Source organism: Aulonocara sp. 'chitande type north' Nkhata Bay, linkage group LG10 (genome assembly GCF_057382095.1).
Source record: "Aulonocara sp. 'chitande type north' Nkhata Bay isolate Kocher_YH1m ecotype deep benthic linkage group LG10, A_spYH_male_GT1.1, whole genome shotgun sequence".
In the NCBI taxonomy this organism is placed as follows: domain Eukaryota; kingdom Metazoa; phylum Chordata; class Actinopteri; order Cichliformes; family Cichlidae; genus Aulonocara; species Aulonocara sp. 'chitande type north' Nkhata Bay.
The window spans coordinates 5,551,668-5,577,578 of NC_141353.1; the positions used below are offsets into that span (position 1 = coordinate 5,551,668).

The 25,911-nt window shown below is 39.5% G+C and overlaps 2 protein-coding genes across 3 annotated transcripts in view; one reads left to right on the forward strand and one right to left on the reverse strand.

Annotated features, from left to right (window-relative positions):
• Positions 1-4,093: 4,093 nt before the first annotated feature.
• On the reverse strand, positions 4,094-12,658 carry tmem218 (transmembrane protein 218). The gene is made up of 3 exons (XM_086307398.1): positions 12,215-12,658; positions 10,254-10,356; positions 4,094-4,540 (listed from the first exon to the last, which is right to left on the reverse strand). Exons 1-3 carry the CDS (start codon positions 12,322-12,324, stop codon positions 4,406-4,408), a joined length of 348 nt encoding a protein of 115 aa, XP_086163524.1. The 5' UTR covers positions 12,325-12,658; the 3' UTR covers positions 4,094-4,405.
• A 3,323-nt stretch (positions 12,659-15,981) lies between these two features.
• Positions 15,982-25,911, forward strand: part of LOC147320081 (homeobox protein PKNOX2-like) — a 106,708-nt gene continuing 96,778 nt past the window's right edge. For both annotated transcript variants that reach the window (XM_086307903.1, XM_086307905.1), the window contains exon 1: positions 15,982-16,048. The gene's annotated coding sequence lies outside the window, so the exon portion shown is untranslated. The remainder of the gene's footprint in view (positions 16,049-25,911) is intronic.

The window sequence follows — 25,911 nt, forward strand, 5'->3', positions numbered from 1 at the left end:
ATATGGAGATCATCTCATAAACAGAATAACTGGACCTATTTTGATCATTCTGAAGCTGAGGCTTATAACTTTCAGAAAATGCACAAGAACAGACAGAAAGTTATTTCATTTCGTCAGATTTCAGAGGAACCTTTATTTGGACTGCTCAAAGGCACATCTGAAATATTATTTTAAGTTCACATGCTCAATTGTGAATTATAACACCAGAGGAATGCTGCGTCGCTTGACAAACAATAGCTTAAAAAAGGACAAAATGGGTACAAAGGCTCCTTTTTCTCTCACTGCTTTGCTTTAAAGTGACACTCCCCCCCTCCCAAACACACACACACACACACATCCCATACCACCATCAACACCACCGTACACTCCCTACCCAACCTCCCACCAGCCAAGTAGCCAAGCAAATTTGTAGTTGCCTGTCTGCACAGTATGAGTCTCATACATCATCTTGGCTCGCCCACAAGAGGCAAACAAAAGTACCAAGTCAACCTTGTCAGAATGTTCTGCTTGCAATTCAAACGCAGTCAGTTCGCCTGCTTTGAGTGGCCTCCCAGAGTGCACAAAGAATACACTCCTGATTTGATTTGCATTACATCAACCTATCAACAAAAACAAATGGGCTTCCAAACAGAGAAGCACAGATAGGTAGCAGTTTGGGCCATTTTTTTCTGCTCTGTACCAGTTCCTTTCAGTATGTCTGTAATTTGTGACAAACAAATCTCAAATTGTACCAATCTCAGACATATTCAGTGTATTTATCTAATGCCTGTGATGGGCCTTTCATTGCCTATGCACAAGTCTAAAAATACTGCGTGAATAAAAATAAAGAGCTTTGCCAGAAGGCTGGTTATAATTATTTTCAAGTTGACTGGAAACTCTGCTCTCCGTCAGACCCGGACTGCACTGTACAAGTGCATCTGTCACTTGTGTTTCCTACAGAAAAAAGTTATCTTTATACTTTCTGTTACGACCAATCATACATTGTATAGAAACACCAGAATTACTGGGAATTGCAACATCTTTCTGATGTGCGTTTTGTTGGCCTTCACATCAATCACCACCTCTATCCTGACAAATGTGTTCATTTCTGGCTTTAAAAAACATCCCAAAAAGTCAACATGAAGGATCAAAGGTTGTTTTGTGACTAAAAATTGTTCCTATATTACAAAAATACATTTTTTAAAATCCCACAAACCCTGGAATATCAGAATATGTGTGCCACAAGGCAGTTAAAAACTTAAAGCTGGCTATATATAGCCAACAGAATGGAGACTGAAGAAGTCACTCAGATGAGTGATGAAACATTTCTCCCACTGAAAACACCAAGTCCAGATGAACACAATCAACTTTTTGGAATAGCTTCTAAAGATCTAGATAAATTCAAACATAGGTGACTTTGGTAACAACTAAGCATGTTCTGTGCAATACCAAGGCCACCCGTGTGGCCTTTGATCTCTGCAGCCATTGCCTTTCTACACCCAGCTAATATTCAATAAGGTCTTCAGCACTGTCAGAATGGAAAATAGGCCAAGCTTTGGCCCTCAAGGAGATGTCATGTCCAAACAGCAAAGGGCTGTTCGTGGGCAACCTGACCCCCAATTTGGGCCACCATCCTCTTACCAAAGGAAAGAGCTATGCATTAATTCATTCCTGAGCAAGAGGTAAAAGGCTAAGTCCACACTAGGATCTCAGTTTGAGGATTTTGCCCCCCTAGTGTGTATTGCAATTATAGCATCCCCTAGCGATATACAAAAGTGCACAATAGAGCACAACCAGGCAGTGCTGAGAAAAAAAAGCCCTCTTCTTGGCCCCAAAACGGCATAGTTTGTTGCTTGGGCGACAAGGCTTTGGTTCATTTTCACATTCTATCACAAACTCTCTCATACCTCAGTGAAAGCCGCAGACAGTGAACTCTAGTGTCTTCAACAGACACTGCCAGACACCCATGTTGGCAAATCAGTCCTTATCTAATTCAAGACTTTATAAGGACTTAAAATGACCCTGCTTGTGTTTCCCTTCGAAAGTCTCATCAGGTTTTATTTACCAAACTTGCTGAAAGGATAGCAAACATTGCCATCTGCTTGATTTAACACGAACTGAATGTCATTCTTTTGGGATAAGTGCATCAACTTTGCCTGAAATCTTTAATGGATTGTGAATGTTGTGGGAGCTAGGTGGGGTGGTGACAGTGTCCATATCACAAACAAAGATGGCTAAGGATGTGAAGGGCAAGCCAGAAGTTCTGCTTGAGTGCATCTAAATGCAGGATCTACCCCAAGGAGAGCAACCAGCCCCTCTGCAGTTTCAAAACCATGCTCACACCTCTTTGCCCTTGCATAGCTTTCTCTTTCTGTATCTCTCCCACCCCCCATCTCTTTATATGTCCAGCTGGCTGCGCCACAAAGACTGCATCTCCCAGCTCCAAATGATCCTTAAACCCCCACATCCTTTGTTCTGCTCATTTTCCCACTCCCCAGAGATGGAGTTTAACAGCAAAAATTAAAATGAGGAAAGGATAGAGGATAGAGAAAGATTAAAAAGGTGAGGTAGAGTGAGAGGGTGTGTGAAAATGAGAGCCAGGGAATACTGGCTTCTTCAAGGCCCAGACTTCAGGGAATGTAAAACCTTGAGCGTGGAGGCTGCAAAGGCAGTGAGGAGTTGGTGTAAATACCTTTTGCATTATGACCTTGAAACAGAAACTGCAGCGGAATATTCTCAAAAAGACCATTCTGTTGATAAGTAAAAGGAACAGATCCAAAAAGTTTTCAATCAAGTTAAAGTCAGCCAGCTAAGCCTCTTCTTCAATTTCACTGCTTTTAAAGACACTCGGTGGCACTTTCTACTGGGGCTAAGATCATGTTTTGCGGTATTCATGCGGTCAATTACAGCCAACAAGTCCCTCCAGGTTGAAAAGATTTCGGATCCCTTACCCCACCGTGATGAAATCCCCCCAGTTCCCCAGGTTGTGCGAAATCATGCAGTGGATTGTTATGCAGAAAAAGGACCATAGTATGGAGATGTGGGCTGGAACTAATAGGATTGGTTTTGATTCATTAGATTCTCTTTCATCGGCCTGGTTGGAATTCCACTCCATGTCTCCTCAGGCTTCACACTTTTAAAATGGAGGCGGGAGGGGGGTAAGTGTTTATAATTGAGCCTCTGGACTGCAAAAGCTCATTACTCTATGGAATCATCCGCTTATTGCGACCCTGTGGAATTGTGTGAATGCATCCCCCTGTTCTTCAATGTACTGACAACACTTTACACGATATGACATGATTGACTTATCCAACACTTACATTTAAATGTGTATTTAGAAAATCTTAGTTTAGAAGAGTATCATTGCTATCCTCAACAGCTAATCTCCAAGAGCGTGTCTGGAGTCTTTTTTTCCTAACCCAACTTTCTTTAATGTCTGTTCAACATCAGAGCACTCAGTCCACGTCTGTGGTCACTAGACACTGCAGCAGCAAAATCCTCCAACAACCAGCCTGCATCACGATCAGTTCTTGGTGTTCCCTGATAGCTGGGCATGCTTATGTTCAGCAACTGGTGCTAGGTTAAAGTAAACCCAACTGGCCTGTTTTACAGGCAAAAAAAGCTCTGCCTAATATAGTTACAAGGTTATGTTTTGCATTGCGAAGTCTAATTATAGTTTGCCTTGTCCTATTTAAGCTTTTTCAACTGTCCAATTTAGGAACGCTTCTCTGGAAAACACAAGTCATATTACGCCAGCATACATTTGAGCTTTAAAGCAAAAGAACAAAAGGCAAAAATAATCCACACAGTACTTTTTTGATTGCCAAATATATAATCCATGACTTCTTTTCTGGTTATCAGTCAAATTATAGACTTTTTTTTACTGGCACCACATGAATCAGATCCTGTAAAAACAAGCTAAATAATGTGGTATATCAACAGTCGGTCTGTTTGAAGAACTTCCAGCTTCAGGCAGCTGTAAATGGCAGATCGTGGAAAATTGAGCAATTTTCACTCTGGGCTAAATGTGCATCATGTACCATCACAATTATCAGTTACCGTACTTTGAGAGTACTGCAGAAATTAATCAGAAGCAAAAACTTGAGAGTCATAATCACATACTTAATTATTTATTTATTGTTGGATGAAAAAGTTGAATGACAAAGAATTACTGGCTTGTTCCATACATGCATCAAAATTTAAAGGATGTGGTCATTACTTGTGCTAAGTGATACAAAATATGAAAACTTGACCCAAATATATCAATTTATATTGTTGTATACAAAATCATGAAGACACAAACAGCAGTGCTAAGACAAAACTGGATCTTCCATTCACATGTGTTCCACAATCTATTGTGAAGGCAGGCTGGGGTCTTCAGGACTTGTCAGACTGGGTAAATCAGCCTGTGATTCAGGCGCCAACTCTAGTGTGTTTTTAAGGGCTTGGCATACACGGGTTCCAGGAAATGAAAGGGAAGCAGCACAAAGAATGCCACCAGAAAGATGGTGCTCACCACAGCCAGAAGCACGTAGCGGCCGATGAACAAGGTGTCCACTATCTACAGAGCAAAATAAAGTAAATCCATTAGAAGTTTGTAGTTTCTAGTGTATGGAAAACACAGGGTTATACATAAAGTTCCTCTATTAGCCACTAGATGTCATGGCAGGGCTTTCATAAAGGCTCAAGTGCAAATTTCTCAGTGAGAAATCAACTTTAGAAGGTCACTCATTTAACATTTCTTAAATTGTTCTATGGATAGTAAAACATTATCTGGATTTCTTTTTGTCGAGTTAAGCTTAACCTGGCTTTCTTTACCAACAACCTCATGACTGCTGTCAACTATGGAGGCAGAGCAAAATTGAGCATTTGACAGGAAACACAGTTTGATTTGGCTTCAGGTGGCCGGAAATCGCTGAATTCCCCAAATCGGTGCTGGATTTATTTATTTTTTGCAATTTTCACATTTTTCCCCCCAAATTCAGATTGCATTGCATATTCTGGCACAATCTGTGCTTTCACCTACTTCAGACAAGTTTGATGAGTGTTGTAAGCAGTGACATGAAGAACGATGAGCAATAATCAAGAGCACCTGTATCAAAGGAGTGGGATGGACTAGCATTTGTATGGTGCTTTTCTAGTCTTACTAAGCACAAACCACTGCTCCATATGCTATACATTTTCCCTTCATATACAGAGCAAATATGGCTCCACAATAGCTTTTAGTCTCTCTTTATGAAGAAGTGCTGAAAAAATGACTTGAAGTTTATTAGTATCTGTCAAGCCCTATTTGTTAAAAGCATCCATGGAAACAACAATGAGATCCTTGAACAGTAAAGCCTTTTCTGACAACTACATCACTCCATAACTCAGACAAGCCTGAAACATTTGGTTAACTGTGATGCTATAAATACATATAGTATTCAAAGATCTCTTTCTAGTTAATTTGGTGTTGGTGAACATTCAGTTTAGTTCGTTATATGGCAGATGGGAGAAAACCATGATGCAGGCTGTGACTCGCAGGCATAGAGACAGATCTATTTCTTGCTGGCTCTGGCCTACGCTCACTCACAGTGGTGAACACTTTGTGTGTTCACAGTGTTCACCACTGGCTGGCTATTAAAGGCAGCAGGTAGTACAGTATTCAGTATATAGTGTGATATAGTGTGACCTTCTATGGGTTCAGCCACTTTTGGGTTCAAACAGTAGACAAAAAATCCCTGCTGTACTCTTGTTTCTCTTTGCATTTGGAAACGATCATTTCCCCCATACTAATAGTTCACTATCTGACACTTTTAGTGCAATAATTAATTTGATGTAATGCACGGGTGTCTGTGGTAAATTGACCTCCTTTAACAGACTGCACAACAACCAGCTGCACTTTTTCATATTAAATGCTGTCTCTGAGTCCCTGCTGTTACAAAGCTGCCATTATATAAGCTTAGAGACTCTCATTAAAAGAAGTCCTGTGCACATTTAGAACTTATCCAGCCACACAGCCCGTTATTATCTTACACATAGAAAAATGATCCCAGATAGCATAACAAGAAAATCAGTTCAATAGGTGGAATAGGTTGAACATGCTGGAAGGGTCATGTCACTTTAAACCACTGGCCGAGAATTGGTCATCAAACCTCTGATGCTATGTTTGTTCACGGAATAAGCTGTGATTGAAAACATGTTTGTTGTTTCGCTCTCACACAACTTAATGCTGATTCGGGCTTCTCTTTATTTTGGAATCCTGCTGTTCCCTATCTAGACAGATGATCAGCAGGGACACCAACAACACAGCACTGCAGCTCACCCAAGCAACATGTCAATTAAGAGATGTGAAGCGAGCAAGATGCAGGGCTCAGAAAAACAACACATCTGCCACACTGATGATGCTGTTTCGTGGATAAGGGGAAGTTTGGATTTTTAAAATTTGCCATCAAAAAGATTCATCAGCACGTCATTAATGGCTGCATGTTATAATTTGGATCATGAATACAAGAAGACAAACGGAGAAAACGCCCTTAAGCTAAATAATGGGAGGAGAGCTGCAATTCTACTGCAGTCTTAAACAGGATTTCACAGAGTCTGCTGTGAAATGAGAGAAGGTGTGTGCGTGTGTGTGTGTGCACGCGTGTAAACCCACTGGTGTGCATGAGGTGGGGTTGATGTATGCTGTTTCTTATAGGTGCATTTAACACATCTCACTTTTTAATTTGCCAATTACGCAGCAAGCAGGAGCCCAAAAAGCGGCCCATGTTTTATTAATGTGCCACAGGACGCACAGTGTGAGCATGCAGGCGGTGGGGGAGGTGGGAGAACTATGGGGTGTGGTACAAACCACCCCCACTCCTGCTCTAAGACTGGCCTAATTGGCACTATGATATTTTACTTTTCTTTAACAGGAGGCTAGACATTCTTTTCTCTCACTTATCTTTCTGCTTGCAGATAGGTTACAAAGTTTTGTGTGTCTTTGTGTGTATTAGCTAAAAATGAGTGTACATCACAACATGATACAAACACAAAAAGTCACTAACTGTGCCCAGTAGATCAATTTATTACCTTAACATGCATATCTGCCTTCATTTAAATACCGTTTTGGATCCTACGGGGGAGGGTAGATGATCTGTTTTCTACAGGTGTTACTACATACTCCAAAGAACGGAGATGAAGACGTTCTTCACGCCTCTTTTTCTTCTTTTCTTTTCTTTAAGCAATTTGCGTCTTGCTATTATAATATTTGAATTCTGGTGGCATCTTTCTGTTTTGAGGTTTTTGTAAAAATGATGATGAGAGAACCCTTTTTAGGACTTGATTTTTTAAAAATCTTTATCTCAAATCATGGGAAATAATGTGCGTCTCAATAATGACTTGAGAAGTAAGAAAACCTGTGTGTGATAATTAGTCAGCATAGGTTCATTTTATTTGGAAACCTTGTACAGAAATCCAGGAAGTCTGATTTTGCTGCCTCCCCCTCTCTCTGTTGTTGGTCTGGTATCTGCCTTTGCACAAAGGATATAAAACATGAGCTGGCCAGAATGCTGCTCCGCTCTGCTATTTCTATGGGGTGGCAGCTTGCTTGGCAGATCTAGCCGGCTTATTGGCACGACCCCGAGGCAGCATGGGGGAGTGTTTGTTCTGTGTTGCTGCTGGTCTAAGATAAAGCAGACCAGGCCTTTTACGACAAGCACATGCACAGAAGTGCACACACTGACACTATTTACAGGCATACAGTGTTGTGCAGATACTGCCTTACATTACAGTAAAATTAAGCTTTCATTCTGCATCGGCTGTTTATATACACTCACTGCATCTTAAAGCTAAGTAGAACGTAGATCTTTAATTAGTACAAATGAATGTAGCGAATGCTTTACTTTACAACCCTGCATGATCAGAGCTTTGCCATTTAGAACTAAATATAACTCACCTTTCTACATAATAACACCGTCTATGATAAAATTGTCTTTGAGAATTAGGATTGCAGGCACTATAATTAACTGAATAAATAACATAATGTATTGAACATGAGATAAACATTCAGCTAAAGCTTGCTGTTAATTTGTGGGCTCTAAATCCTCATTTTTCCCTCTGCACCCAATATATTGGCTGGAAATGAATGCCACATGGCCTTACATCAAGACTGATGACATCGCAGACCCCCATCATTTCTAAATGAACTACATTATGTTGTCATTAAGCAGAAAACACAAGTAGGGACACACCAATTGTAAAGTTCTGGGACCTTATTTATTTAAAAAAAAAAAGTACATCTGATTTCTACAACACATGTACACATACCTGCATGCATTGTTCTCTTAATAAATCTGACTCCGACTGAACCAGGTGTGGATGAACCTACTGATCAGGGGCTCTTTTAGTCACGTTGCCTTCTGTCTGTGACAGTGCAGGCATTATGCAGTATTACGTATGAGTGTCACCTCACTACTTCCATGCTTACAGCAATCAGACTCTCTGAGCCACAACTTTCTATTATGATTAACTAAAACTAAAATAAAACTAAAACTAGATGTTGAAACAAAGGATTTTAAATAACTAAAATAAAAAACTAGATTCTTAAAAAAATTAAAACAAAAAATTCTGTGAACTTGGAAAAGGAAGTAAAATAAAATTAAAAATTAAAAAAGGAATTGATGGATGTGTTTATTGCGACTGCTGATGTCTATAAGACTGTGAGTCAACTGCTCGAAAAAAGCCATTATACAGAGTTTTTTGTAATAACTGTACTGATTTTCTGAACTGAATTGTACTGAACTATTAAAACCAAACCAGAAGCAAACATTTTTTAATAACAAAAACTAAACAAAAACAAGCAAACCATACTCTGGCAGGCTAACTGAAACTGAGCAGCCTCCTAGTAGATCTACCTCTGTTATTAGTTTGAAAATCCTACGTCACTTTGTTCTCAAGTTATCACATTTACAAATTTGCTTGTCCACACTGCCCACCTAGCAGGGTGACAGCAGTATCAGCCTTTTACAGTTGAGGGATACTAAAAAAAATTTAAAAAATACAGAACTATTGAATGTCTAGCCTAGCCCACAATATCATAAGCACTCAAATATATATGGTGTAGTGTAAAGAGTGCTGTCAGTGGCTTTATTGCCAAACTATAAATTTATAGTGCATAAGTGTGGGTTATAACAACATAAGCTGTTCATTTAAACCATTTGTCATGGCCACCAATGACTGGCTCTTTCTTATTTGCTCTAGGGCAATGTGATTCACCTCTTCACCATCTTTGTTACCAGTTTACTTGTCTGCAAAATATTCTTACATGTGTGTCACTCTTTCCATACCATGTGTTTTCAAAAACTGCAATCTCTGTGTGAGAAGACATGCAAGTTTTTATACGACATTACACTGGCCAGCTGAAATACATCAATGTGAAAACATTTGGATACCTCAGTGAACATTCAGCACTTTATTTAAAAAGGTTTACATGTTAATATCTAATCTTGTTTTTATTTATCTCTGGGGGAAAAGTGCTTTAATCACAGCTAAACAACAAAAATGAACCTTGTTTTATGTTCTAACTGAGGAAAGGGTTACCCCACCACTTAATAGCCAGTTTTCCCCCTTTGACTTGGGCTAAAATAACTTCAGAGACGCTTTTTGTAGTCATCCAGCAGTCTCTGACATCAGTCTGCAATATAGCAGAATACCATCAGTGGTGGCAGACTCTCAATAGTCATCTCAACAATTAATAGGTCTTTACAATGCCACCCCAGGACTCTCAATTTCTTAGTTTTCAACCAGTTCTTGGTGGATTTACTGGTATGTTTTAGGTCAGTGTCATGTTGCAGGATTCAATTCTGCTTAAACTCTTTAAAGATGCCCTCAACTCATAGCCTCAAATTCAGCTACTGGTGAAATATTATTAGTGAAAATCAGCAATATTTACGTCACGGGAAGCCACTGAGATGAATATTGTTCAGTATGGTGGATAACTGCAGTACTGATCTGTGACTGATCAATCAATGCATCCCTAGCTAGGTTTTATAATAATAGCAAATGTGTTTTTGTTTTAATGAATACATTTTCAATAAATGGTATCGTGTTCTGTGTTTTCCTGACATCGATTTTGCAGCAGATTTACAGTAAAAACTAGTGAACAAAATGATGAGCAAAATCATACTAATTATTATTCCAGGTGGCACATGAGACTTGGAGTCGAGTTGAGTTACCCAATAAACAAAGATACAGACACTGACACACTCTTTAATATTATGTTAATGTGTCTGTGATTAGTGAATTAAGCTCACCTCTATATCTTTGAAAGGCAGAGGTGTCTCTGGGCTGCGGGGGAAAAACACCAACACCAAAGTGATCGTGAGAGCCAAGAGGAAAACAGGAAGAACTCCTAACCTGAGAAGACACATGGGATTCAAAGACAGAGGATTGAGGATGAGGTCTCCACTACTGAGTTAATGATCTGTAAGGCATGCAGGGTTACCTGGGGCTAATGTCATCATAGCCAATAGCAATCTAAACAATGGCAGCCTTTATTGTGGTTTTCAAAAGTTGTTAACTTTCCAATCAAGTAAATAGCACCATGTTTCACACATTTAAACTTTACTGTAATTGCACAGTGTTTGGTGTTACAGGAGTTCAAATTTTACTGACTTTAGTGGTATAATGGTCCAATGTTGAGTAATTGCACAAATGTTAATCAGCAGGGAGTGCAAGGTGTATCGCTGCAGCACTCAACCAGTGACGCAGCGTGTGTTTTGATGGAAAAGTTGATTTTTGCTGGTCTCACTGAGTAGCCTATAAAGCAAAACAATGTCTCAGCATGTCTCATGGTGACTGTGCAAAAATCCCTTCCCTTGGTGTTAATTAGATTGTTTTTGAGCACTTAACACCTCCTCTGTCCCTCACCTCCTCTCAAACACCCAGCTCCAGCCCTTAATGATATTTGAGACATTATAATTTTTGTAATTTTAACCCAGCTGACGGGGGTGGGACGTGGCCGCAAGTCAGTGAACTAATAATGGCATTAAAGCATTAAGTCAACATTATCATACGGTGCTTTTCTCCAGGGACCAAAAAGCAGGTATAATAGGGCACTTAGGAGGCAGAAAAAGGAAAGACTGAAATCTGGAAATGACTCTGCGAACTATAAATTTGGGGACAATGACTGGTAAAGTGGCTAACAGAATAGAGAGACATAAGGTAGATATATTGTGTGTGCAAGAGACCAGGTGAAAGGAATGCAAGGCCGAGAGTATATTGAAGTAGGAGTAGTCATGAAGGATGAGCTGCTTCATTGAAGGGGGGGGGGGGAGTAAATGTATAGAGACAATCAGGAGTTGCACCGTGTTTTTTTTTTTTTTAGATCTATAGAAATGATATAATAGGGTTCCAAGAGAGGAACTGTGGTACTGCATGAGGACGTCAAGAGTGACAGAGAGGTATGTGAGGGTGGTGCAGGACATGTATTACAGGTATTATAGGGATTACAGATGGGTCTGAGCCCCTTCTTGTCTGCATTGGTGTACGACAAGCCGACAGACGAGGTCAGGCAGGGGTTTCTATGGACTATGATGTTTACAGAAGACATTGTAATCTAAAGTGAGAGTAGAGAACAGGTGGAAAAGAGCCTGGAGGGGTGTAGGTGTAGACCTGCTATACATCACATACATCTGGCTGTAGAGACGCCAGTGCTAACAAAATGACAGGAGGCAGAACAGATGGTGAAAGAGTTGAAGATGCTGAGGTTTTTTTTTTAGGAGTGACCAGGACGGACAAAGTTAGAAAGGCACGCCTGACAATGTTGGGACATGTACAGTGGAGGGACAGTGGATAAACTGGACGAAGGATGTTTCAGATGGAGCTGTCAGGCAGGACAAAAAAAAGATCTTCGGCTTCATGCATGTAGTGAAAGAGGACTGAAAGACAGAGGAGGATGGTAGGGAAAGGCTGAAATGGAGCCAGATAACCCGCTGCAGGTCCCTAAAGGGAGCAGCGGAAAGCAGAAGACATTTTTTGGGATTACACTGTGGTTACTGTGTGATGCAAAAGTATGCCGAATTTACAAGGAAGCCTCATTAGTGGTTACAACGTGTTATCTCCTAGGTGCACTGGAGCCCAGCTATGAGACAAGTGGCGCGCATTTCAAGGAAATGCGGCGCCCATTGAGATAAATGTTATCCCGGCTTTTCGTTATAAATATTCCTATATTCCATCAGAGTTAAGCCTGTGTGTGTGCTGTTATGCCACTCACTTTGCGGACCCTGGCGCTCTCAGCAGCAAAATCCCAAACACAAGAGCAACAATCCAGACCGCCACAATAACGAAAACGCCGATACCGACTTCAAGGACAGTATTTGCCATTTTAAAGCAACGTTTTTAAGGGAGCTAACTCATCACACCGAACGCCCAATCCTTTGTATTTATGAAAAATGCTAATTGTACACTTAACAACGCTGTGCGGTATCGAACTACCGACAGCTGCAGCAGCTAAAGGTAGTCGAGACACTGCCTTACAAGTAAGTTCGCTGTCTCTACTAGCGCTGAGACAGAAGGCTTTAAAATATCAGGCCGACACAGTTGCGAACTAATGTTGCCAGCTAACTCGCCATTTCTCACATAAAAACGAGCCGAGCATCGGTTAAGCCTTTTATTTTTTTTCTTAGCATCGGTTAAGCCTTCTCTATGGCTTCATCTGCTTCCTGGTAACAACAAACTGTAATGTAATTGGGTAAATGAGCCAGACGACTAACCAATCAAATGCGTCGTTACTTAAGCGTTAAGCCCCACTGTGAAGCTGCCACACAACACCAGAGAAGAAGTAGAGCCTTCTTATGCGAATGTCGAACTTTACCCCATTTATTCCGAGGAAGGGTCCCATTTTACAGCCAGGTCCTTGCATTATAGCCAGGCCACGTTTCAGCGCCTTATGTTAGGTTCGGCTCACTGAGGTAGATTTCCTTAAAGTTTATGAACCGGCGGTGTTTGAAACACTCATAAAGTCTTGTATGAATACTTATCTGAAGGTATCCCCAGAGTAAGCCCAAAGGAGTATTAGTATTATTCAGTCTTGCACAAAACACATTTAATTCAAGGGATTATCACACGTGTCCATAAAGTATCCCGCCGTATTTTAAACTCCTGTTTTTATTCGTAACAATATTCTGCTCCTTGATCTACAAAGTGTATTAATAGTAGTGACTGAATGTCTCACGTGCACTCCGAGCTAAGATTTATCATGGGTAATATTCATGGTGACCAACAGGGGGCTAGCCAGGTCCGCAATTCAAAGGCATGTGCATTCTAGCGCGCGTGTGTGAGAGAAATTATGAATATGTCGCCTTATTAGATATTTACATTTTTTTTAGAGCAGTTTAAACCGCTCTTTGTGTTTTGCCTGTGCCTGCCTGACTTTCCATCGGGCGATTTGATCTTTTCTACACTTTCACTGCAATCAAACAGATTAAAGCGCACACAAACGTCTCACTTTCAATGTTGTATCAAAGTGTCCAGGAAGGGGCGATTCTGGGATTAGACCTTGAAGGGGGCTCAGCCCCCTATCATAATGACATGCACAGACTTCCTTGCAATTAATATTAGCGGAATATTCTGTTTGTAAACATGCGCTGCTGTCCTTTTCCCCTTTACAACCCTCAGTTCAAAGGAATGCACATTACAATATTACCTTCAAAGCAACCCAATTAGTTGGAATGAATAATCACAGTTTTCCATATGAAACACCAGTCTTATAGCGGGCAAACTGAAGGCAAAGACTCAATTGTGTTCAATTGTTGACCAGAAATGACCACGGTACATTAAAGAACTATACAAAGCAGATATGAGAAGAAACATGCACAGCCTTTTGTCACTCTCTTTTTTCAGTCTCTTAACCACGTACAGGCAGTTCAGTTTACTTCAATTAAATTGCAATTAAAATTAAAACATTTAAAAAAAAAACATCACTCTGCCACCCCATACACCTGGAGTTGGTAGAGTTTATTTTACACTAAAGTTTCCAAATTCATGCAAACCCTTCATTTATTCTGCAGGACACATGATATCAGGTCCCCTGATCCAAGAGTGGAGAATAGATTTGTAATGGCATCCATCCTGTTCAAGCCATGTTTAGCGATGGGAACCCTATTCAGTTCGTATCAATTAATATGTTCTATTTAGAATGTGAAATCATTATTAATGAGTGTGAGCAAAGCAGAAGCTACCATGGCTTTGTAACTTTTGTTGGCTTTCACTACATATTCACTCTTAGCTGTTTTCTCTCTGTCTAGAGGTCTGCTTTGCTGTAAACAAACACTGCACCCCGATTTCACCAGAACAGAAATAGGAAATTGATAAAGCACATGCATATATACCAGCAGACCTAAGGCTCAGAAAGCTAAAATTAGCTAATAGACTCTAACAATCTAGCCTACATTAACATTTTTGATGGTAATGACCCTGTTTTATCAGGACAATTTACACTTTTCCTTGCATGTTTACATATTTAGGTAATGTGTGTTTTCAATCTTCACAAGTGAGTGGTGTCGTGGAATGACCTCTTCATCTTCTTTCTGTCAAAATAACACAAATCTATTAATAAAAATCCACACTGTTGATGTTGAAGCATGTATGAGTGCACTGTAACATCATGACATTAAGAACACTGGATATCTAAATCTGTGCTTGTTATAACCTGCACTGTCTCCAGCAGACCAGGTGGGAATATAAATGCAAAATTAGACAATGATAACAGAACATTTTTTAGGGGTTCTATGTCCAAATTCAGGGGTGCTTGAACATTCCCGATAAAGAAGGTCTTTTCTGTTTGAACGAAGAACTGTAATCAGTGGTAAACCTGAACAAGTGAGGATATAACAAAAAGAACGAGGATAAGTGGAGCTGTGGTGACTACAACTGAGACATTTAACATTGAAGTAGCTACCCACAGCTGTAGCATAGCATAGCATCTTTATTTATAACGCACTTTACATCCAACAATGTTGGCCAAAGTGCTACAAATATAAAACAAAGAGAAAACAGTTTAAATTACATATAGAATATCTTAAAATTAAAAATAATATAATTAATTAGAAACATATTAAGAGACATCAACAAGTCCTGCTGTGCTGAAAGCCGAGGTAAATAGATAAGTTTTAAGACGTGATTTAAAAACAGATAATGAAGGTGCCTGTCTAACATGTAAAGGCAACTCATTCCACAATTTTGGTGCTGCCACAGCAAACGCCCGATCCCCTCTGAGCTTACGATTTGTCCTGGGCACGCTCAGGAGGAGCTGGTCTGCCGACCTGAGGGACCGGGAAGTTATGTATGGATGAAGACGCTCAGAGAGATACAGAGGGGCAGCATTTGACAAACACTTAAAGACAAATAAAAGCAGCTTAAAATGGATCCTAAAATGCACGGGCAGCCAATGAAGTGAATATAAAACTGGGGATTCCTGTAGGGATTAGAACAGCAGGAAATCAACACGCAGTGAATTAGGTTTCTTATACTAAAAAGGTTCAAGCTTGCCTGTAACTGGACACACTTTCCTGACAAAGGCTGTCACATTATGTTTGTATAAAGACCGAAAGCACAGAGGATGACCGAACAGATGTAGGTCACTTTACTTTTCAGGTTTATAACAGAGTCCGCCCGAGCTCAATGAATGTGGTCATATATTAAATCATTTGAAAATGTCATTTAAATGTTCACATTTTTGCGTTTTAAGCTGGTCCAGACTGATTCTCTTGATTCAAAATCAACTAAATTCTTTAGATTTTTTTATTGAAATGAACTGTTGTTTGCTGTTGTGGTTACTGTGATTGTTGTAAACTAGTTGCACCACCGTAACTCGACCGCAAATGTCAATGCGCTCTTCTTGGAGGTTTCGTGTGTTTGGAGCCCTACACCTGATTGCGGTATTTCCCATGGACACTGGAAGGCATCAGCAGCCCGGTGTTGGGAAAACGGGGAGCGGAGATGAAGATGGAGGTGGGAGGGGCCTGACATGACTGACGTCAGCGACTGTGTGGAGGAGTATAGGCTGTGCTGTCAGCCCAGTGTCAGTCTGATGAAGATTGGCATGCAGGTAAGCTGTCATTCATTTTCAATGTCAGTGCATGGGAGCAGGGCTTCAGCACTCCAGCGTCCTTTTTCCCCCTTTCCCCCCCTTCATTACAAAAGGCAGGACATTATTCATACAGTCAGACAGCCAGCCAGGCCAGAGTGAGGGAGAGAGAGATAGGGAGGGAAAGAGAGACAGAGAGAGAGTGAGGGAGGGAGAAAGAAAAAAAAAGAGAGAGCGAGAGACTGAGGGAAGGGAGGGGGCCTAGAGGAGGGGGTGAAAAAAGAGAGAGGGAAAGGAGAGGAGAAGCATTTTTGTGCTGGACTCAAAGACCAGTGGATTTTTTTTTCCTTTGCTTGATGCGGCATTTGGATTTTTGAAATTGTCGCGGTAATGTTTGTGATGCGGTTATCTCAGATTTTTTTTAAATGTATAAAGCGGATGTTTTAGTGCAAATGTAATAGTTTAAAGAGAATAAAAGCAGTAAAGCGTGCAGGAAGCTGGCGTTCTGTTTGCTTTGATTTCTTTGTCAAAAAGCTTCGGAACGCCTCATCCCATTCTAATTAATCGCAAATTAACACTTCATTTTACGGCGTGTCTGTAACGTGCAAAAGGCGTGTTGTGTTGTAATGTAATGCAATTTTCTTGATGTTGAAGTTTCGTTGTTGCGCTGTTAAAAAGGCTTTTATTTTGACTGACCGAGTTAGGTGAGGTGTAAATGGGGGGTGTCATGTAGCACACTTGCAATTTGATGTAATTCACTGAATTTTATTATTATTTTTCTTAATGCTCGTGAGTTTTGCGTGTGTAATTATTTTGGTTTGCAGGAAAAATAGATGGTTGCATGTTTTTCAATCTCAAACTGAAAAAAGTGAACTATAGTTACCTTTAAAATTACATTTTTTTGCTGATGACTTACAAAAGTACCCAAGCTTTTCAGTGAAATTAGTGTAGCAGCAGTATTTTAAAGTAAAACAAACAATATATAAAGCTAAAATATTACATGTAGTAATTTAAGTTGTCCTCATATAGGGGCATGTTTGACTTCTTATTTTCTCAATCAATGTTTGACTGAAGTGAGCTCTAAAGTTTACACTCAGCCTACCCAGCCCTGCAAAAACCTCCCTAGTCTGAACACTGGCCCTCTTTGTGTGCCGCTCACCACTTTCTATTTCAGATGACTTGTTTATTCCACAATTGCTTGAATGACGGTTTTGCTCACCGTAGAGCTTGTTTGACTGGCACAAAACACTGTCTGCGAGACAGCTAGTTTTCAGCACTGCTAGCCTGTATGATTTGACTTACATCCTTGAGTTAGAGAGGCCCAGATTTGCTGGTCTTTTGCTCTGTCTTAGTAGTTTTTTTGAGTCAAATTCAGCCAACTCCTGTGTTCCTTTGGGCAGTATTTCATATAGGCAGGCGCAAATTTGATAAACACATGTGACTTAAAAACAGAAACGCTTTTCTTGATATAAAATTTAAACTGACAACTGACACAGTTGTTTTCTCTCAGTGGTAAAATGCTCTGGCTATACAAAGCTAACTGAGGGCCTAATAACTAAGGCCATAGTGTGAACATCAAGAGTACATTAGCTTAATTAAATATGCCTGAACCATTTGTTTACTAATCATCTGCTTCCCTGAGAAATCACGATGGCGATTTGGACCACTTTAGGTCCCTTTGTCAGACACATTCACCAGGTGCAAAATGCTGAGCATGAAATCCCACGAGGGGCTAAATTTGCACCCACTGTGAAAGTAAACACTTTGTAAGATACTGCTGTTGTTCTGTGAATTGCTGTTAAAAGAGCAAGAGAAGCCCTTTTACCTTTTACACCGTTCAAATCACCCTTTGTCAGTAGATGATTTACCTGCGAATGGATCGAGACGGCGTACACAAATACGCAAGCACACGAGTTGATACGCATCACTAGTCACCCTCAGAGATGTTTGTTCTTTGTTGTTATGTACCCCACGCAGCTCTACATATTGTCAAAAGGCGATAATGCCAATTTAGTTTATCCACCAAACCCTGCTGAGATCTTAATTGATGATTTGTGTCATTGGACAAGCAGCCCAGGGGCACATTTAGGGCTGCACAATACTCCGGCACCATTTGCATATTCCCATTCTTACTATATGGGTAAATTACATGATGAGATGTGATGCTGTGCATTCCTACAGCTTTTTGGGGGATAATCACTAATAAAGTGAGTCAGTCACACTAAATGAAGGAAGTAAACAGAGCGAGGAGAGCATATGTTACAAACCAATTTAAGCATTTATGTATGGCCATAAAGCAATTGAGGAAATTAAACCATGAGCGAATGTCTTGTCATTTTCTTCGCCTTTGCTGCTAATTCCTCCCTGCATGGTGCCAGTGGAATCATTTTTGGAGACAGTCTTTTTCCTTTCTTTCTCTTTTTTTCACAGGGTTTCTTGTAAGACTAATAGGGCTTACTTTGCAGGAGTCTTTTTTCTAGCAATCAAATTGTGAAATATCTAATTTGTTGTTTTTTTTGAGGGCCCGGCTTTTTAAAATCAGGCTGGAAAAACAGCGGATGTTTTGAATTATTCATAGGGTTTTAGTCTGCTGGGTATCCTCAGCGAAGTGAATATAGCTCCTGTTCTGGCCCATGAGCAAAGTGATGTAGTCTAGTTTTCTCATGTTCGATAGCGCGGCAGTTCTTTAGACAATTGTGTTGCGCTGCATGTTTTGGTCCTGTCTGGGCCCTCGTAGGTCATGCCCACTAAGCCTGCTTGATCCCTATTGCTCTCAGGAGGAGGCAGAGACCTTTTTATATCGTCAGATAGCACAGGTTAAGGACAGCCCTTGCATGCTTACCCATGCTCATTCCGCAGCCAGTGCTGTGCTGGCACGGCTCTAAGTAAGCCACCGGGGAGTGGGCTTCGGAGAGAGATGGATTGGCTTGATTTATGCTTCAAGAGGAACAGCAGGCAAATTTAGCGATTCTCCATATAGTGTCAACATTACAGACTTTGTTTCTGGAAAGACATAAACAAACTATAATGAATAGGCATGTTGATTAGAACTGTAATTTAATTTAAAAAGGGAATCAGGCAGTAACGGCATACAGTACTGCTGAAATGTATTTTAATCTAAACGCTCAACAATGAAAAGAGTGTGAGGCAGAAAAAGCGATTAAAAATTTTACTTTAATAACAATAAATAAATGATGTAGTCTGAATAGTGGTATATAACCCCATAGTAATCAATAACATTTTGACATTTATATGTAATTTAACATTTTTGCCCCATAATTGCATCTGAGCACAATTGTAGTTATTTTCATTTTTATTAAAATAGCAAACAGCAGTACATTTAGCTGGTTCCTCCCCAGTGCCAGTTGGTGATCGGTATAACAACAGACATCCTCTTAGTGCCTTAGCAATGAGTGTTTCCAGATGTATGTCTTGTAGAATTTACAAATAACTGCAATGCAAAAGCAAACATTAAGGAAGCATTTTTAAGATAAAGTTAGTGAGAAAATGTGAATTAATATATATTTGATACCATTTACACTTCATAGTCACTTTTTTAAGGCAGTCATTACATTACTTACAAGTCTTGATGTAAAACAGTATTCCTAATGACTATTTAAATGCATAGATTGTTTTGTTTCGTTTATTTTTTTAAAATATGAACTAAAAGTGATTCCATTGCACATGAGCATGTGGAGGATTACATACTTGTCTACACGACACAGGCTACTCTTTTTTTCTTGTGTTGTTTTACTCCACAAAATGTTATTACAATGTTCTCTCAGTATAGCACTGCTCATCTCCAGCTGGAAAAAAGTAAGAAAAATCCATGTCTGCCTCCAGACTGCTATTCACTGAATGATAGTGTGTAGCACATTCAGTTTACCCTGCAGATCGTTCTTAAACTTTTAGAAATACTCTTCTTCACATAACAATCACAGATGTGTGCTTGAACAGTGAACACGACAGCATGGAAGGAGTCAAATAAGGGCTTTAGTTATTAGATAATGATTTTAGCATCAGTTCTCTGATTGCATTCCTTTTTTCAGACAGAGGAAATGAAAGCCCAGCAGGGACACATTCCCTAAAATGAGTCAAAGTTGTGGCTTAGAATGGAAAGTCCAATACAGCTTAGTTTTTCCACCAGCAGCAGGATGCATGTGCATTGTTTACTGGGGGTGAAAAGTATTTCAAAGATTCTTCAGAAACAGGCTGCGGCCTCTCTCTCACGTCGTCAGTATTCAGTAGTGTTAATATCAGCTGCTTTTGATGTCATTATTTTTGCAGTGAAAACAATTAAAACATAATATTTTTAGACATTGGTGCTTACTATTCAAAGATCAAGCGTGCAATCAAATTAGCTACAGCACATTATATATTCTGCATTTGAAGACCTTTAGCAAGACTCTGAACCTCATTGTGCCTTTGCTTCTTATCTCTGGTGGAATGTAGATAATCCGAATAAATGAGTAGAGCTTCTCACAGAGAAATATGAATCCTGCCAGCAAATCCTGAATTTATTATATTTCAGAGTCCTGGTAACAGCTGAGCTGGGTGAGGTTCAAAATATTTGATTTGAATTCAACAGTAGATCACAGCAGAGTAAATCCGACCAAGTACTATGTGGCTGCATATTGAGAATGAATACATGAATAAATGCATTGGCCAAAATGCTGTTGCCACTTTTGGGAATTTCACACACTGCAATATTCTATAAAACATATTTAAGTTTCCTCAGAACTGTTACTTATTTTGATGAAGCCATCTTCACACCATGCACTGATACAGAGGCAGGAGCTTCAATTAGCTTAATGCAACTATATTGATGTCGCTTCAAAAATTGCTGTTTTTATTGAAACTCCAGCGTCTTTTTACTGCAGGTACAGCTCCAGCTGGTTTTCGGCACTGCAGTGCAGTTGCCATTAAGAAAAGCGTTGTCTCCTCTATGTGATGCAGATCTGCTTTTATTAGTTTTACAACCAGGTACACAAGAATTCAGGCTGTTTCTGTGAGCACTAAGCTATCTCAGATCACTGTTGTTGTTTGTTTGTTTGTTTGTTTGTTTGTTTTACAGCTAAATTAATATACAGATGAAAAAAACCCCAACACATTGAGATACAAGGCAATGGGCAAGAAGATGAGGAAATTAGCCTTTTTGAAATGGTGGTTGATGATCTTTAGATATCAGCTTCCTTTGATTGTTGGCACAGCAGCTCATTGAAGTCTGCTGCGCTGTGAATAGAAATACACCAACGCTAAAGCTGTGACCTCCAAATGGCTATTTACTGGAGTACACTTCCATTTTCCACAGTCCTCTCCAAAGATATTATTCAAGTGTGTTGCTCTTTCTGCCACTCATCTGAATGTTTCAGCCTACTGCACTCTAGGACACCATTGATCTGAAGGACAATATTTTCACTCAGTCTATAGCTGTTCCTTTATTCTTGGCATTAGAGTTGAACAAAAGCAGTCGTCTCTTCAAATCCATTTGTATACTTTGCTGTTAATCTCTAAGAGGTCTTTGAAGGCACCCGGGGAAATTCTTGTTAATGCACAAGTCGTTAGTTAAAACTGTGACTTATCAGCAGACTAGTAAGACTAGTAAAGACATTATGCAGTGGCAAGGACACAATGATTTGTCCCAGTGCTTTTTAGTAATCGTTCTTATTAGCTGCAAATGACTTCCTTTACATAGTCCAGTACCCTGCTATAAAAGTGCCATGATTTTATGACAGTACAGGCTTGAGTCGAGGCGCATTTCATTTTCCACAGGAAGGCTATATCTGTCACAGTGTTTCACAAGACTTGTCACTCCTAAAATGTGAAAGGAGCACTACACTCTTTCATTCCTGTATTATATTTCACTAAACATCAGCCATCTTGGATGTCGAACTGCTGCTAAATTTCAGCAGCTTTTTCATCCAAAGGGATGCTAATGGTAAAGTAGAAATAACATTTTATATATATAACTACACGGTAACCTAACAAAATGGCCAGTCCCCTAGCAACTACATTCATAAAATGCATTATGTTAAATTATTAATTATTAACTATTAACTATATACATATGAGTGAAATACTGCATTCTGTCATCAACACTATACATGCTAATATTGACTGGTTTTGTAGACAGACATGTCTGATATAGGTGTTCTGTCATTCATATTTTTTTTTCTATTCCAGGATTGCAGTGATTCATCCAGTAACTTGAATAATTCGACTATTAAAAAAAATCCTCTATGAAAATTCTTTGCTTCATGCTTTGTTTAATCCAAGGCTCTGTAGCATTTAGTTGTCACCACGGAAATAGTTGTTTCTTATTAAAAACTTTACTAGAAACAGTCAGCAGGAGTCCGTGATCAAACCACATCTTTAGCAAGCTCCAATATCTATACGATATTTAAATGAGCTTGCTGAAGGCCGACTACAGGCGTCATGCTTTCTATTGTAGTGATACCAGCAGCAAGCAGGGGTGTACTAAACCATATTTAAGGCTTTTACATCATTTTTTCATATTTAAAGTAAACAAAAATATCTTAAAATATAGAATTAAAAGTGGTTCTTCACAGGCTGATAAAAATGTACCTGTGCCAGTAATACTCTGAGCCTGTGACCTATTATTGTTAGGGTGGACACAGAATTGTTATTAAGATTAATCATCAGAGCCTCTGTTTTCAGTAACACACACACACACACACACACACACACACACACACACACACACACACACACACACACACACACACACGAACGAACATCAAAAAGATGCAACATAGAACTCTGTTTGCCTCGTACTAATGTAAGAAAGCTCTCCAAGGAGAAAGAGCAAAGGCAGTTTTATTTTATGCCTTAGTTTAGATTTCATGTAGACCTTATTTTCTTTGACATTACCGCACTTACGATCATTTATTTATTTTTGCATTTAAGAAAGTTAACAGCTTACATAAAGACAATGAAAGGCTTTAGTTTTTTGACAGATGTTGTATGCAGATAAACTATTAAAAACCTTAAAATTTTTAAAATGGAAACCACTGAGAACATATCCGATTACTCGATTCACCTATGGAATAATCAACAGAATATCCAGTTGTTAAAATAATAATAATAAGATAATAATAAGCTGCAGCCCAACTGTTATCCGTCTTCAACAAGCAAAAAACAAAAAAACAAAAACCCCACAAAACCAAGTGTCCATCTCATCGGTCAATTCACCATTTCCCCCCACCAGCATCAGACCATATTTCAAATAAAACTTGTTTCCATCCTCTGCTCTTGTGCTTCTTTTTTCCAAGTCTAACAATAGCCGGCTGTAACGTCCTGTAATTGGTGAAAGGCTGAAACATCAAAAGAAAAATAATAAATCATGGATGAGTTTGATTTGGGAGCCACCAACATTTGACCATGATCCACTTCTCAGTCCACTGAGGTCTCACACTTCATTTTTGGTTGATATCAACGTGGAAATTCTCAAAGTCGGGACTAAACAAGTTGGGTGTGGAAATAATTAACCGAGTCTTATTAGTCAGAGTGTTAGATATGGGGGAAATGTGTAGATGTAAAAACCTGTCTCACTTTAAAAAAAGACCAAGTATTTGTTTTTTAACTCACCCTCACTTAGCCTCAATTCTGATGCATTGGGACAACTCTTTAGCGTTCAGCTTTCAACATGGAAAACAATAAAAACCTACAAAAATCTGTGTTAGGTGGGGCGATGGATGACATAATTACACACCCTCTAAAGAGAAGAAAACAGCCAGACAGGAGTTCTCCTGGGAAACTCTTCTGTTCTCCTGGTTTTGCACTTTTGTTTTTAACTCCACATTCTTTCTTTTTCTGTTTGGTTGGGTTTAGGCACCAAAATAGCTTTTTCGGTTATAGAAGGAAAAACCACAGTTTGAATAAAAGTACATAGTTTTACAATGCTAAACACACATTACTGCATTAAGCACTTCCTTGATTACCACTGTCCAGTGACAATGACAAAACATGAGTTTTCAGCTCATAAGAGTAATCTCCTTTCCATGATAAAATATTCATTTTGGTGGTTATGTTTTGGAGAAAAACATGCAGATTAGAAAGATCGGGTTTTTGCGAACTTATCAAAGAGTCCAAGAATAACTTGGAAAGGACAAGTCTATTTATTAATGTGGAAACCTGCATCTTTCCTAATCTGAACCAGAGCTTTTGGGACCTAAACCCCACCACACTTGGGAACCAATATGATAGATCTAGAGTCAAATTGTCCTTTACACACCCCAAGCATTTACAACAGCCTTATTCTAAAATTACATATTGAAAACATGTTGGTGAACTTATTCCTGGCAGTATATTGAAAATGATGTCTAAGAGATGATCAATGATTTAATGAAGTCAACCAAGAACAGTCTATTCATACTCCTGTTGAACTTTAACTTAAGGCAGCAGTTAAAACTGGCTTTATGGTCCATACGTCTTTCTTGTTTTATTTGGACCAGAGAATGACCTGTTTTTAGAGAGCTGAAGTAATCTTCTTTTTCACTGCAAGCTTGTAATAACATCGATTAATGCCCCTAAAAAATATCCATCAAAAAATCCATGAAAATGTTTTCCAAACATCAGCTGTTCATATGAAATGCATGATATGCAGTAGCTTCCGTCTTAGCTGTATCCATCGTCCTTGCTCTCTCCTTTCCTCACTTCATTGCATTTAGAACATTATGACTTTGCTGAGTGTGTAAGGAAACATGAGCACCACTGACATTAACCTCCAGTTTAAAGTGACAGAGCACACAGAGAGCCAGTCCCTTTGTTCAGACCTGTGTGTAGTTGAAACAGGGCGGGATCGACACTGATGGAAATGGAAATTGAGCTGATTTGAAAAACCTGTCGAAATTGATGCAGTATTGTTTTTAAAAGCTGTCTTCTGGATGGTTCTGGACTCGTGTTTGGCCTGAAGCTTGGACTCTGCAAATAATTATGAGTCAGCTACAGGAGTCCACAGGAGACTTGGTCCGGGACACGGTTGACGGTTGATGAGTGTGACCATGACGTGTGCACTTCTGAGTCACTTTCAGTTGGGTTTTAGTTTGAGGTCAGAGACAATAGTCCTCCTTTACATTGCACAAATTTTGCAATTAGCACCTGTTTTAAAATTTCTCTTTTTCCCCCATTTAATTATCGTTCCCGTATCTCATTATTTTGGCCTGCAGCAGTGACTCAGTCAAGTTTGGTTCTCATTTAAAGACATTACGAGCAACCGTAAAACATTTCTTTCTCTGTCTGTGTGAGCATGCCGACACATTAATCCACATTCAGCACCGTTTCCAGGCTGCCACATTCCGTTACATAAAAGTTTAATTCATAAGAAGATTTGAGCCAAAACAGTCACAGAGAAACAAAATTACTGCTGAGTCTCTGTTTCCTGTGATTTGTGGTGGCAGGCACATAATTTGTCAAAGAAAGCTGTGCTGTGTTAAGTGTGTTTGTACAGTGGTGCGGGCTAACCGCATGCCAGCTCTGATTTTAGAAGTGGTAATATTTAATGACTCTACAACACCCGTCTGATTTGTGAGTACTTGACTCTGAGCACCACTCCTTCCTTTTGGTGTCCTTTCTGATTTGCTACTGCCGATGAAAACCAAGACATTTAGTTGCATTGCCTTTCAAGTCTTAATGTAAACATGTCAGATTTATGGAGTTTGCTGGGGGGGGTGAGCGTGTGCAATTATAACAGAAACATCACTGTAAGTGGATATATCAGCAGCTGAAGCAAATTCTGGTCTACTGCAGTTTTACTTTTTCATTTTGGTCAATGAAATGCCTGCTAAAAGACTTTAAATCACGAAAATATCCCTTAAACATTATCTGGGAGTGTAGACATGATTTCACATGTTAAATCCAGTACT